Source organism: Falco punctatus (genome assembly GCF_963210335.1).
Source record: "Falco punctatus genome assembly, chromosome: 4".
In the NCBI taxonomy this organism is placed as follows: domain Eukaryota; kingdom Metazoa; phylum Chordata; class Aves; order Falconiformes; family Falconidae; genus Falco; species Falco punctatus.
In genome coordinates this window covers 38,706,369-38,718,766 of record NC_137583.1, presented here as the reverse complement: position 1 = coordinate 38,718,766, position 12,398 = coordinate 38,706,369, and the positions used below count along the sequence as shown (strand labels likewise).

The window sequence follows — 12,398 nt, the reverse complement described above, 5'->3', positions numbered from 1 at the left end:
ATGGCAGCAAGTATGTGGGGAGGCCAGGGCTGGGGCCGGGCTGCTCCGCTTTTGGTGGTGGCTCAGGCACCCGGCTGTGTCAATGTTGCCAGAGGCGAGTGTATGGGCCCAGATGGCAGTCAGACCTGGCAGGGGGTTTGGTCCCTGAGGACCTCCCACACCGTGTCCTCTCCCCCGGTGCTGAGAGTCTTGGCAGAGATGGGGCTGTGTGACCTGGCACCAACAGTAGACACTGGTGTGGTTCGGTCAGCAGGGAGCCCCGCGGCAGCTGTGGGGCTGCTGTGGGTCCCTGGGGCTGGGCACAGACTCTGGCATCCAGCCTGGGGTGATGCTGGGACCCCACCGTGTCCCTGGAGCAGGGGACCAACAGCAGCCTGAGGGCCAGGCATCCCTCCTGAGCTGCTCACCCCCCTGGCAGGCTGAGCAGAGCCCACCAACACCAGGCCAGCACATGGGGAGCCGAGGAGGCCTCCCAGCTCCCCAGCCACGCCAGCCGAGGCAGCCCAGCCTCCTCCAGCCCATTGCACGGGTGCAGCCCAGCTGGTTTTAGGCAGTCCAGGCTGGAGGGAGCTCGTGCTCCCTCCTCAGAGCTGGATCAGCTGCATGGGGAGGGTTTCCCAGCGCTGTCCCTCTCCCCATCTCAACACATCCCTCTCAGCACAGGCTGGGTACAGCACCAGTATGCACAGCGCTCCCCGTGCAGCCCGGAGCACTCGGCTGCAGGACGCAGGGGGCTGCGGGGGGGCTGCCCCGTCGGACACAGCTGTTGGCAGCGATGCTGCGGCAGGGCTGGGTGAGCTGGTAACAGCTGCCCACGGGGAGCAACCGCCTTCAGCTCCTCGGCTGCCTGGGAGAGCCCAACACAAAGCAAACACTGCTGCGGTGCCGGGGTGATCCCTGGGTGATCCCTGGGTGATCCCTGGTGATCCCTGGCTCCGTGGGAGCCGCTACCCTCAGCCAGGATGCACAGCAAGGCGAGCTGGAGGTGGGGAGCCCAGGGCAGAGCCGTGGGGCTGGATGGGTGGGAGGTGGCTGCGGGGGTCACAGCTCTGCCCTTGGCAGAGACCCTGTGGCTGGCAGGGGCCAGGACAGCTCAGCCCTGCCTGTGGCTAGCAGACCATGAGCATGGCTAGCAGACCACAAGAATCTTACCCCTGTGGGAAGCAACCCCAGCATAGGGTCCTGCGTGGGCACAGGAGGCACCAGGGCCAGGTTGAGCCATCCCTCTGCTGGTGGGTGCCAGGGCAGGAGGGAGGGGGTCCCCCCAGACCGGGGCCCTGCCATGGGCTCTGGGGACAGACGCCTCCTTCCTGTACCAACGGCACGGGTCCATGCACATGGGGGAAGCCGTGGCTCCCTCCAAACCCCATAAAGTTGCGGAGGGCAGGAGGAACGGCTCCCTGGGGAGCTGAGGGGGCTAACCATGGCACCGCATCCTGCTCTGGCACCAGAACATGAACGATCTCCCTCCATTGCCAAATCTCAGTTACTCCAGAGGTGGTCAGGAGAGCAGAGCAGCCTCTTCCAAGCCAACCCTGCTCCTGATCTCTGCCCAGAACTCGGGGAGACCAGGAGCTGCCACCTGCCCCCAGGGATCCCAGCCACCACACATGGCAGTGGTGATGCTCTGGTAGCCATCACGCTGCCAGCACTGGCCCCTGCCCACTGCTGGGTGTGAGGTATCTGTGTCATGGTGGGGCAGAGCAGGGTGAGCCCCCTCCTGCCTGTGCTGCCTTCCTGATCCCAGGGACAGGGCAGCATCACTGCAGTGCCCCTGGGGAGCTGGGCACCATCAGTGCCGTGCAGGCTCTACCTCTCCCACCCCCCCGCCAGCACAGCCCCCAGCCTAGGTCCGGCCTCTCCTGCCCTTGATGAGGCCAGTGTGATGTCCCAGGGGATCCAGGCCCTCCTGCCCTCGACGAGGCCAGTGCAGTGTCCCAGGGGATGCTGCTGGCCCAGCAAGGGCAGGAAGGGGAGCAGGTTCCCACCGGGACAGCCCTATGGCTGTGGAGGCTCCCACCTCAGCACTGATGCCCAGGCATGGGGTCGGGCTGGGAGCAGGGCTCCCTCCCCGGGGAAGGTGAGGGGAGACTCGCTGGCCACACGGGCTGGTCAGACTGCAGCACCCATCAGCACCCATCCCTCCTCTCCCACATCTCTTCTTGCAGCCACTGTCCCTGCAAGCTCTGCCATGAGGCCGTTACCAAATCCCCAAAACGCCTTTGCCCTCTTGAGCATGAGCCTCCCTGGCACCCCAGGTTGGGCAGCAAGCCGAGGGCTCCTGCAGTGCCGTGCTGGAGCCCCAGGTGAGCGAGGCAGGGACCTGCACCCTGCTGCGCCAGCAGGGCTGTCCCCAGTGCGAGGGAAGGGCACCCAGGCGAGGGCAAGCCGGTGCCCCTGTGCACCCGCATCCCTTGCAATGCTGCTGGCTCATCCCGAATCCTCCTTGACTTCCCCATGTCTGCCATACCAAGCGGCATTCCTGGGAAGGACGGCCGAGGGGGAAGCAGAGCAGAGGAAATATAAACAGTCCCGTGCAGCTACGCTGGGGAACAGAAGCATGAGAGCGCCGAGCGCACGGTGCTATAAATAGGCAGCCCAGAGCCAGGCCAACTTTTTCAAAGCTTCCCACGGTCTCCTTGGGAATGTGGGATGCTGCAGACCTTCCCCCAGCCTGGAGGAAGCCGCTGCTGAGGCTGGGAGTCAGGTACCCCCGGGGTGACCCCAGCGTGGGATACCACGCTGATGGGGTGGGGGGGAAGAAGGCTAAAAGTCTCTCTATGTCCTGATGCGCCTTCCCCCAGCAAGCAGTCCCCAGCCAGCCCCAGGCTGACAGCCAGATACTGGGCAGAGGTAACACGTAGGGATTCGTGGGGTCCTAGCTGTGGGTATGGATGGGTCACTCCAGCCTGGATATCGCCCTTACCACAGCATCGCCCCGCTACCACGGCCGTGCTTCCCATGGAGACCCTCTCCCTGCCATACTCTCCCACTGTGGCAGGGGTTGATGTGGCCCATGGGATGGTGGCTACAGCTTGGGAGAGGGGCTGGAGTCCCTCTCCTACCCCTGGGGCCACAGGCAGGGCTGGGGCATCCCCAGCCTCAGTGGGACAGCACAGTCCTGCCCCACACTGGGTGTGCTTGCAGGGCTGTGAGCCCCATGTGCTCCCAGGCCCTGAGCTCTGCCCCAGCATAGCCCACCAGGTGGAGGGACAAACCCACAGCAGGGCCAAACCCATGGGGACACCCTCCCGGCTGTCCCCAGGGGCCCTCAGCTCCGGTCCCACCACTAAACCAGAGTTCATTAAAACGTGAGCAGGAGCGTGCACTCGCCCGGTGCGCGTGGCCGTTCCCTCGCCCCCGGTCCTGCTGAAATGCCGGCGGAGGAAGTTTCTCGTGAGAACGAAGCCAGCTCTTCTCCATCCCACACTGGCCGTGCTCGGCGGCAGCCCCGCAGCTCAGCGCCGACGGCACCCACCCCGGCCCTGTAATGGGAGCCAGGTGCCGGCCAGATGCACGCAGCGTGCGGGGGCGGGATGTGGCCCATCGGCTCCGCATGCTGCCGGCTGGGAGTGATGCCGTGTCCGCTGGACACAGCTCTGCTGCACCAAACCGGGGCACAAGCACACGTGCAGCCACGCTGCCCGCGCAGCGCAGGACGGTCCCTCCCATGTAGCAGCTTTCTGCCCCATGAGCCACCAGCTTCTTTCCAGCAGTGTCTGCAAGTGTTTTTGATTGCACATGCCTGTCAGTAAATATTTTTGAGGATGCACCCCCAGCAGATATAGGTTGATTGATGCATACAATGATATGCATGTACAGCTGAAGGTCTAGTATTTTCTCCCTGCACCCTCACGGATTGCTGTGTGCACCTCGCTTTGGAGAGCACTGCTTGAGAGGACAAGCAAGACCCCGGCCCACTGTGCAGGCAGTGTTTTGCCCCTGCCAGCCTCGGGGAGGGGAAGCTCAGAACCCAGAGGAGAGGCTGGCCAGGGGAGTGGGCAAGCAGAGATGCCATCCTAGTAACCCATGCCATATCCAAATCCCTGCCCTGCACTGGTCCTGGTGACCCACGTGGGGCATCAGCTGGGGTACGGGCACCCTCCCAGTGCCCCGACCCCCCTGCTCAGTACTCTGTCCCCTGTCCCCTCACGCCAGTGCATGATGCACCCCAAGGGCACGTCCCAGGGGCATGTGGGAGGGACGTTTTGTGGGGTTTGCCCCACATTGCAGGGTGGGCGAGGGCGGGAGCAGCAAAGCACTGAGCCCTGGCAGAGCCAAAGCCATGAGGAAGAGGATGTGACTTGCTTCCAGCAAGAGAATCAAGGCAAGGAGGGCGAGCATCAGCACCCATGGGAGGGGAGGGCAGGCTGCAGCCAGGGCAGTGCGGCCTTGGGAGGGGATGAGGCAGAGATTGGGACTCACAGGACCCCTCCAGGACAGCAGCACTCAGCCCCAGCCCCAGCCAGGCAGGGGGAGTTGCAGCTGCACAGGGAGGCACAGCAGGACCCGCTGCAGCAAAGGGGTGGCTCCGGCATCTCCACTGCCAGTTTAGGGGCACCAAGGAGGCACACTGAGCAGCAATGGGGTGCAAGCACAGCCCTAATGCTCACAAAGGGGCTGCTGAAGTTGCAGCTTCCTGCTCCAGTCCAGACGCAGCAATGAGAGGCTGGGGGTCCAGCAGGATGAGGCCACTGCTCTCCCAAGGGAAACCATGGCCTTGTGTACATACTGGGCACCCTGTGGGGTCAGCCAGACCCCAGCCCTGCCACTCTTGCTGTGTCATGTGATCCTGCCTACTACTGGATGTGCTCAAAATAGCTGCCACGGACGTAGCTGGGACTGGGGGGCTCAGGCCCCCGCCAGGGGCACTGCCACGGAGCGCAGGCAGCCTGCCAGTTACCCTCCTTGCCACCCGTCCTCGGTCCCCAGCCCCATGTGTGCTGCATCCGTGAGACCTGACAGCAGCATCAAACATCACTTGGTGACCCCTCCTCCCCGAGGCTCTTATTTTAGCTCCTTTTCACCCTTCTCCCCCTGCTCTAAAAGAAGGAATGGCTTAATGAAGCAGGTGTGGCAAATTAAGAAAACCAGCCAGAGAAACAGCTTTCTGTCGAAGCTGGCTTCGGCACCGTGTGCTGCAAAGGGACTGGGGTGAGCCAGCGGCGGTGCCGAGCCTGAGCCCAAGACCTTGGCCTGCTGCTGAGGAAACCCAGCCCGCGGTGCTGCAGGGGCCAGCCCAGCTGGAAAACTCATCGCGCTGCTCACCTTGCTCGCTGCTGTGAAAAACTAGGCAACTTCAAAGCCAGGAGCTCACGAGGTCCTGGCACTGCACGGCAGCCCCAGCATCACCCGGTTTTGTAACTACGCTGGCCCGGGGGAGAAGGAGCCTTTCCAAATAACCCGGCCCTCCAGCAGCCGGGGAAAAAAGAAAAAACAGAACACGGGAGTGCTATTCCTCTTGGCTAAGCAAGCCCTGCACAAACTTCTAGAGGATTTATGGCATTTTAAAGTTTTCCCCTTCAGCACAGTACTTCTCCAAGACTAAACATCTTCATCAATTCTCAGCCGGCTGGGGTTAGGGCTACGGCACGGCAGTGCTCGGCTGCGGCAGAGAAGGTGCATATTTCTCTTGGCAAACCCCGAATGCTGGCCCCGGGCTGGATCAGACGGCAGTGGAGGGAAGTGAGCTGCCTGCTTTGAACAGCCACCATCATTCACACGTTATTTTTAATAGCTCAGCGAGACAGAGTCCACCCTCCCCAGGAGACTTGGCTCGAGCCCATCGCGCTCACAGCTTTGCCGAAACGCCATTATACAAGCTGACAGGTCTGGCAGGGGGAGAAGCAGGGGGCAGGCGGGGAAGGGAGCAGCGCCTGGGGCTGTCGGTGGATAAGCGCAGGATGAATTTGGGAGCAGACACTGGTACCTTCCATCCACACCAAGTGGCACCCAGAGCAGGGGAACGTCACAGGGGCCACTTGAGGGCTGGGAGCCCTTTGCCCTGGCTTGCTTGCACGTGCATCCGTTGGGTTTATATTTATATGTTGTAGTGCTGTATTTATAAGGCTGCCTGAAAGGTCAGGGCACCACACGTACCTGCAGAAAGCACCTTACAGGAGCTCAGCACCTGGGCTCCATGCAGAGGCAACTGGAGGGTCCCAGTGCAGCATACTGCCAAGAGCACCAGCTCCTCCGGTCACTGCCCAGGGCTACCGCTGTGCCTGAGCACAGGCACCACAGGCCATCAGTGTCTGGAGCCCATGGGTACGTGCACACCGGTGGCAAGAGAGGCACAAGGAGCGGCAGAGCTCACTGCAGCCGTCTCGCCCTGCTCTCCGCTGCATCCCTCCCCTCCCAAAGGCTTCCAGCCCCTTCTGCAGTGAGGGCCGGCAGTCGCCGGCAGCCAGAGCCCTCAAGCCACAGGAAACCTCTAATAAGAGGCTGTTTAAACTCGATGTCAAGGCTTAAGTCCTCTACTTGTTTCCTAATGGCTGCTATTTGCTGAGCTGTGCAGATCCAGCCACCCAGCCATCACCCTTTGCAGGTCCTCATCCTCAAGAGCCTTTTGCCCAGCTCCCACACAGTGGCACTGAGCCCGGGAGCCTGCAGCACCACCGCAGCCCTCCTGCCCATGGTGCTTGGGATCACCGCCTGCAGGGTGCTGGATCGCTGCCCGCAGGCAGACAGCCCCAGCAGCAGCGTGCCACTGCACTGGGGGAGCTCGCCGACCTGGGGGGAGGGCAGAGGTATCCAATGCCGAAGCCCACCGGGGCGGAGGATGAGGCAGCCCTATTCCCCCTGCCCTCAGCCCCTCCACCGCGTTGCCGCTGGGGCCCCTCCCAAGCCGTGCTAGGGCTGGGACAGTTTGGAGCTCCAAAGCCCACCCCACAGCAGGCAGTGGGCACCCTGGCTGGGCAGGGCTGCCTGCACCATGGCACCCAGCACACCCGGGAGGGACAGTACCTGGGAGGCAGTTGGGCTGGCTCGAGGGTCAAAGATCCGCAGATTCTTGTCCTTTTGAGATAAAAAGAAAACAGAGGAGGGTTAAGGACCCTGTGGCTAGTGGGATGTCAGGCTGTATTTGGCAGAAAACTGGAGCGAGCAGCCCCCCTCCTTGCTGCCCATCACTCTCCTGCCTGCAGTGCCGGCCCCTATGGAAGGCTTTCAGTGTCCTCTAGGTCCCGCCCCACATTGCTGGCAGGGGTGCAGCCCCAGGACCCCCACAGCCTCACCAGGACGCCCACACCCTCAAAACTGCTCCCAAGAGAAGGGGAAAACAGAGCCAGAGCTGGAGCCTGACCGTTGGTTACCATCCTGCCAGCACTCCAGCATCCCATGGGCAGGGGAGGGAGCCTCTCTTCTGTCTGGTACCCCACAGCCAAACAGGGTGCGGGGTGCCCTTCGGCAAGGGCTGTCTGGGACACAGAGGCAGCACGGAGGTGCCCCAGTGCCAGCCTTGCTGCCAGGGTGCTATTTGGTGAGCGCACGTTGTGCCGGCTAGACCCCCATGGCATGGCACGGTATTGTACCGGGCCTCATGGGCCACACGGCACAGCTCGGAGGCAGACCCGCACCCCAGATGGCATGGCTTGGGGTTACAGCCCCTGCACTCAGCCTGCACACTCGGTACGGGCTCCAATCGCTCGCTTCGCCTGCACACCCAGCCCGCACGCTCCATCTTGGGCCCACCTGCTCGCTCAGCCTCCGCCCTCCGCACAGGGGGGCCGAGGGCTCCTCCACCCGTGGGCTTGGGCTGCTCGCCCAGCCGGGCTGGCACGCTGGGTCCCGGCCCCTGTGCGCTGCCTGGGGGCCTGGCAGGCGCTGCGCTGCACGCTTGGCCCCGCACACCTGGCGCCGAGGGGAGGCCGCTGGCTCAGGCCGTACGCCCGCACTGCCCACACTGGGCGCGGAGGCCCGCCTGCCACCCGGCCCGCCCGCTGGGCCACCCTGCCGCCCGGCCACCCTGCCCGCTGAGCCGGCCCGCTGGGCCACCCTGCCGCCCGGCCTGCCCGGCCACCCTGCCCGCTGAGCCGGCCCGCCGGCCCAGCCGCCCGGCCCGCCCGCCACGCTGCCTGCACCGCCGGCTGCCGGGCGCCAGGCGCCATCTAGTGCTGCCGCCCTCCGCGGCTCCGGCGCCGCGCGCTGACCCCATTCCTGCCTTTTTCTCGCCAAAACGGGGTCACCGCGTGACCCGCGCCCCCCCCCCCCCCCCCCCCCCCCCTCAGGAGCAGGGTGCCGCCCGGCCGTCCCGCAGCCAGGCCGGCCGTTGAGCCGCTCACCTTGCAGGAGGTGCCGAGGAGCCGGCCGTCTCGCTTCCAGGCCAGGCTCTGCAGCTGGTCCCCGTGGGAGTCCAGGGCTGCGGGCGGAAAGCAGGCTCAGGACCGGGATAAGCGGGGTCCCTCCCGTGGACGAGGCAGGTGTACCGGCAGGAGCCATTGCTCTCTCTCCCTCCCTCCCGTGAGCGCTTCCTCACGGAGCAGCGATCTGGCCTTTCCAAAGGGCTGGCAGCAGCCAGAGCAGAGGCCAGAGCCCACCGGGACGCTGCTACGTCCGTGCAGGGAGCATCCCCACACCGCTGGCAGCTCCATACAAAGGGCAGGAGCCCTGGGAAAGCCACAGGGCACTTACACCCCTGTGCTGCTGCCCAGCCTCCTCTCCCCATCACGTTACTGAGGTCTGGGCAACGCTGGTCAGCAACAGCCCACAGCACCCACATCTACCTGTGCACTGGGACATGCAGGGAGAAGGACCTGTCACCCCAGGGGATCCCCAACAAAGCTGCTACAGACACCCTGGGAAGTACAGGAGCCTTTTACACCACTACGTCAGGGCACAGGGGAGCCCATGCACGTGCACAAGGGGCTGCAGTGCCCCCTGCCCAAAAAGCCACCTGGGCTGCCTGCACAGTGGCACCGAGGTCCGGACCTGAGCCCGTTGCTTGAGCCCAGGCACCAGCACAGCAGAGATACACATTGCGGGCAGAAGCTGGCAGGCACAGCCATGCCTACCTGTCAGCGGCTGCTGCTGCCCAACGTCCCAGACGGTGACTTGCTTCCCTGCGCCACTGGCCAGGATGCCGTCCGCTGTGGGGTGGAACTGCAGCATGTCCACTGGCCCCCCCCCGGGCCCCAGGGTCAGCCCCGCACCACCAGGCATGTCCTGGCTGCTCTCAGGCAGGCGCCACACCTTCACCTGCAGCCCCAAGGAGAGGTGGGTCAGTCTCGGCGCAGGTGAGAGGGACCCGGCTGGGTGCCGGCAGCACTCGACCTGGGCTTGCTGCTTTTCCAGGCTTTGGTCCCTAAAGGTGCCAGCAATCCCTCATGGCAGCTCGGTGGAATCAGAGCTGCAGGCATCTCAGGTGGGAGAGGGATGATCCCCAGCCAACACCATCTACCTTGTCCCCTACAACCTGGGGACATCCCACACCGCTTCCCAAGGCTGGCACCCTCCTCCCCAGGCTCCTCTTATTCCCGTCACTCTGGCTCCATCTCCCCCGGGCTCTACAGTGAATCCCAGACATAGCTGGGCACACAGGGTGCCCCCTTGGGATCCCGGGCACCGAGCACTCACCGTCTCGTCAGCAGAGCCCGTAGCCAGCAGGAGCTGATCAAAGGGTGAGAAGTCAAAGTCTGTCACCACATCTGGAAGGAGAAGGGCAGAAGTTCAGACTCACCTCACCCCTGCAGACAGCATGTCTGCCCACCTTTTCTCTTCCCCAGCCTCGGATTCTTTTCATACACACACAGGTACAGGCAGGCGCGGGCAGCTGGGGTCAGATCCAGCCCCACCAAGGCACTTCGGAGCAGCTCAGCTTTGCTGCGAGAGCTTGAGCCCCTCCACGCTGTCTGTCCATCAGGGTCTTTCACCCCTTCGTCGGGCAACCGGAGCCATGAAGGGTAGCACTGTGCAATTGCATCTCCCGGTCTAACCCACCGCCACCCAGGTTTGGCTCCAATTTCAGGTCGGACATCCCCAGGAGGCAGAGGGAGAACCACAAACAGCACAAGGGCATCTGTGCCAGCCTGGATGCCGGCTCGCCGCAGCCAGCTGGGGCCGTGCTGGTAACAAGGCTCCCTTTGTAACGCCCCGGCTCGGTGTGCCGGCAGCAGGGACGCTCCTCACGGCTCCAGTGGTGGGGCCCCGTGGGAGAAAGGCTGGTACTGTCAGCAGCAGCCCCTCAGATGCATTTGACACACTCAGGAAAGTAGGTCACTGTGTACTTTTCCACTTCCAGGAGGCTGCCGAGAGACGGGCCCAGGAGGCACGAAAAGCGAGCAGCTTGCTCTGCTGCATTTGCCCCGGGAGGAAAGAAAAATCTTTTCCCCGCTTTGGAGGCGTTGCTCTGGCACAGCCAGCTTCAAAGGGCTCGTGCTAAATCTCATTAAGAAGCCATTAATGTTGTGCTGGCTGCCAGTGCACCCCTCCAGAGCTCTCCTGGGAGCAGCAGAGCTCGTGGCCCGCCTGCGAGTGCAGTGCAGCTCCCCGTGCCCAGCCCCGTGCCACTGGGGCAGGGACAGAGCTGGGCAGAGGTGGCACAGCCTGGGCACGCCACGCAGCCCTGCAGTGATGCCAAGGCACCACACGCGGTAAGGCGGTGCTGGGACTGGCTCCTCCCTGGCTACTCTGGTGCAGTTTTTAGGAAATGGGGTGTCAGTACCCCCAGGCTGGCACTGCTGCTCTGACACCAGGAGAGGGGTACCCTGAGCTCCCCACCACTCACTCCCCGTGCCTGGACAGGAGGCAGAGCCCTCCACCCCCACGGCACATGCTCCTCTGCCACTGGCAATGCTGCCAGCTGCCTCTTCTGCTGCAGCACTCATTCTGCCCACGTCAGGGCTGCTCAGGGCCATGTAGCCACCGGTCCAGCCTGTTCCTCCCGTTGCTGAAGCCAGGTACACCCGTGCTGATGCCATCCCCAGCTCCTCCAGCAGCCTGGCACTGCACGTACTGGGAATTTCAGGGCATGCAATGAGTAACATGGGAAGAGGGTGCTAGAGGAAGAGTGTGAGCAAGAGCTACACATCCAGACCTCCCTGCAGCTCGAGAGATGAAGGGTTGTGGATCAATTCAGCTCCTTAGCAAAAGCCCAGCCTGACAAGAGCCCCATGTGCTCAGCACGGCTGCAGTTGGCTTGTGCTTCGTACACAAGGGAGACATGTCAGGGCCACCTTGCCTGTGTGTGATGGTCCCTGGGGGGTCCAGCAGCTTTCCTAGCCCCTTGCCTGGGAGACAGGCCATCATGACATGCCAGGCTGGGACTCAGCACCTGAGCCCCTCCACACAGCCCATGCAGGACCAAATGCCTGCTGTGGAGGTGGCAGGTGGTACCCGACTCCTTGGTGCCCTGGTGCACAGCACGGTGAAGGTACAGGACAAGCCAGACTGGGACCGACAGACACCCAGCTCACCTGAGTGGCAGCAGAGCTGAGCCACGGTCCTCTTGCCTCCATCTTCGCACTCCAGTGGCACGACACCCAGCACACCTGCAGGAGAGGACACAGGAGCAGGTCACCAGCTGCCCACCAGCCTACCCATCACCCAGAAGAAGCTCCCAGGAACCCCCACAGCCTGGGATGCAGGAGGGTGTACCCAGCTTTGCAATGCAAGCTAAGAGGTGTGAGATTGTCAGCACCTTTAGGAGAACTTGGGGAGAGCCTCCTCCACTCACCCTCGTGCCTTCTGGGGTCCATGGGGCTGACACATCACCCAGCCCCACAGGGACCACAGGGGCAAATCCATGCCCCACCAGCTGCACCCAGCATCCCTTCCCTTGTGCCTCACCTGTCGCCTCGGCATTGAACACGATCCAGTGACAGCTGGCCTTCACATGGTTCCCACAGGATGCAACAGAGCCTGCTCGGATGCCCCCGATCCAGGCCTGCGATGGAGAAGGAAAACTCATGTCAGGAGATGCATCTGTTTTAGAGGGGCCCAACGTTGTGGCCAGAGCACGGCTGGAGGGGACACAACAAAGCATTGCCACAGCATTGACAGAGACCCTCAGCCCCAACGGAGCTCCCATGCCGGTGGACCTGGCACTACGTGGAGGCTGCCAACACCAACTGGATCATACTGGAGGCACATTTGCAGGGCCCCGTCCTCTGGGAGGGCTGGGCAACGTGGCTGCTCATGGTCCCTGGGTAAAAGCGTAGCCCCTCACTGGGGTGGGAGGCTTCAGGGCCAGCTTTGCCAGGAATGGGAGACAGCACTGCCTCTCCCTGAAACTGTCCCAGGCCTGGGCTCTCCCATGGTGGGAAGGGCTCAGAGGACTTTGCGATAAACCAGTGTCAGGGAATTTGGGGCAGGACAGAGGGTCTTGGGCTATGAAGCACCACAGGGTTGAGCTGTGGCTGACCAAGGCAGATAAACACCTCCATCAGCATGCTTCCCACATG

The 12,398-nt window shown here is 63.4% G+C and overlaps 1 protein-coding gene across 1 annotated transcript in view; it reads right to left on the bottom strand.

The window, feature by feature from the left end:
• Window positions 1–12,398, bottom strand: part of LOC308062272 (coronin-7-like) — a 38,615-nt gene that overhangs the window by 23,010 nt on the left and 3,207 nt on the right. The window contains exons 2-7 of the mRNA XM_080383511.1: window positions 11,785–11,881; window positions 11,412–11,486; window positions 9,574–9,644; window positions 9,012–9,195; window positions 8,283–8,359; window positions 6,967–7,017 (exon numbers count right to left, since the gene is read on the bottom strand). Coding sequence (XP_080239637.1) covers window positions 6,967–7,017; window positions 8,283–8,359; window positions 9,012–9,195; window positions 9,574–9,644; window positions 11,412–11,486; window positions 11,785–11,881 — 555 coding nt within the window. The remainder of the gene's footprint in view (window positions 1–6,966; window positions 7,018–8,282; window positions 8,360–9,011; window positions 9,196–9,573; window positions 9,645–11,411; window positions 11,487–11,784; window positions 11,882–12,398) is intronic.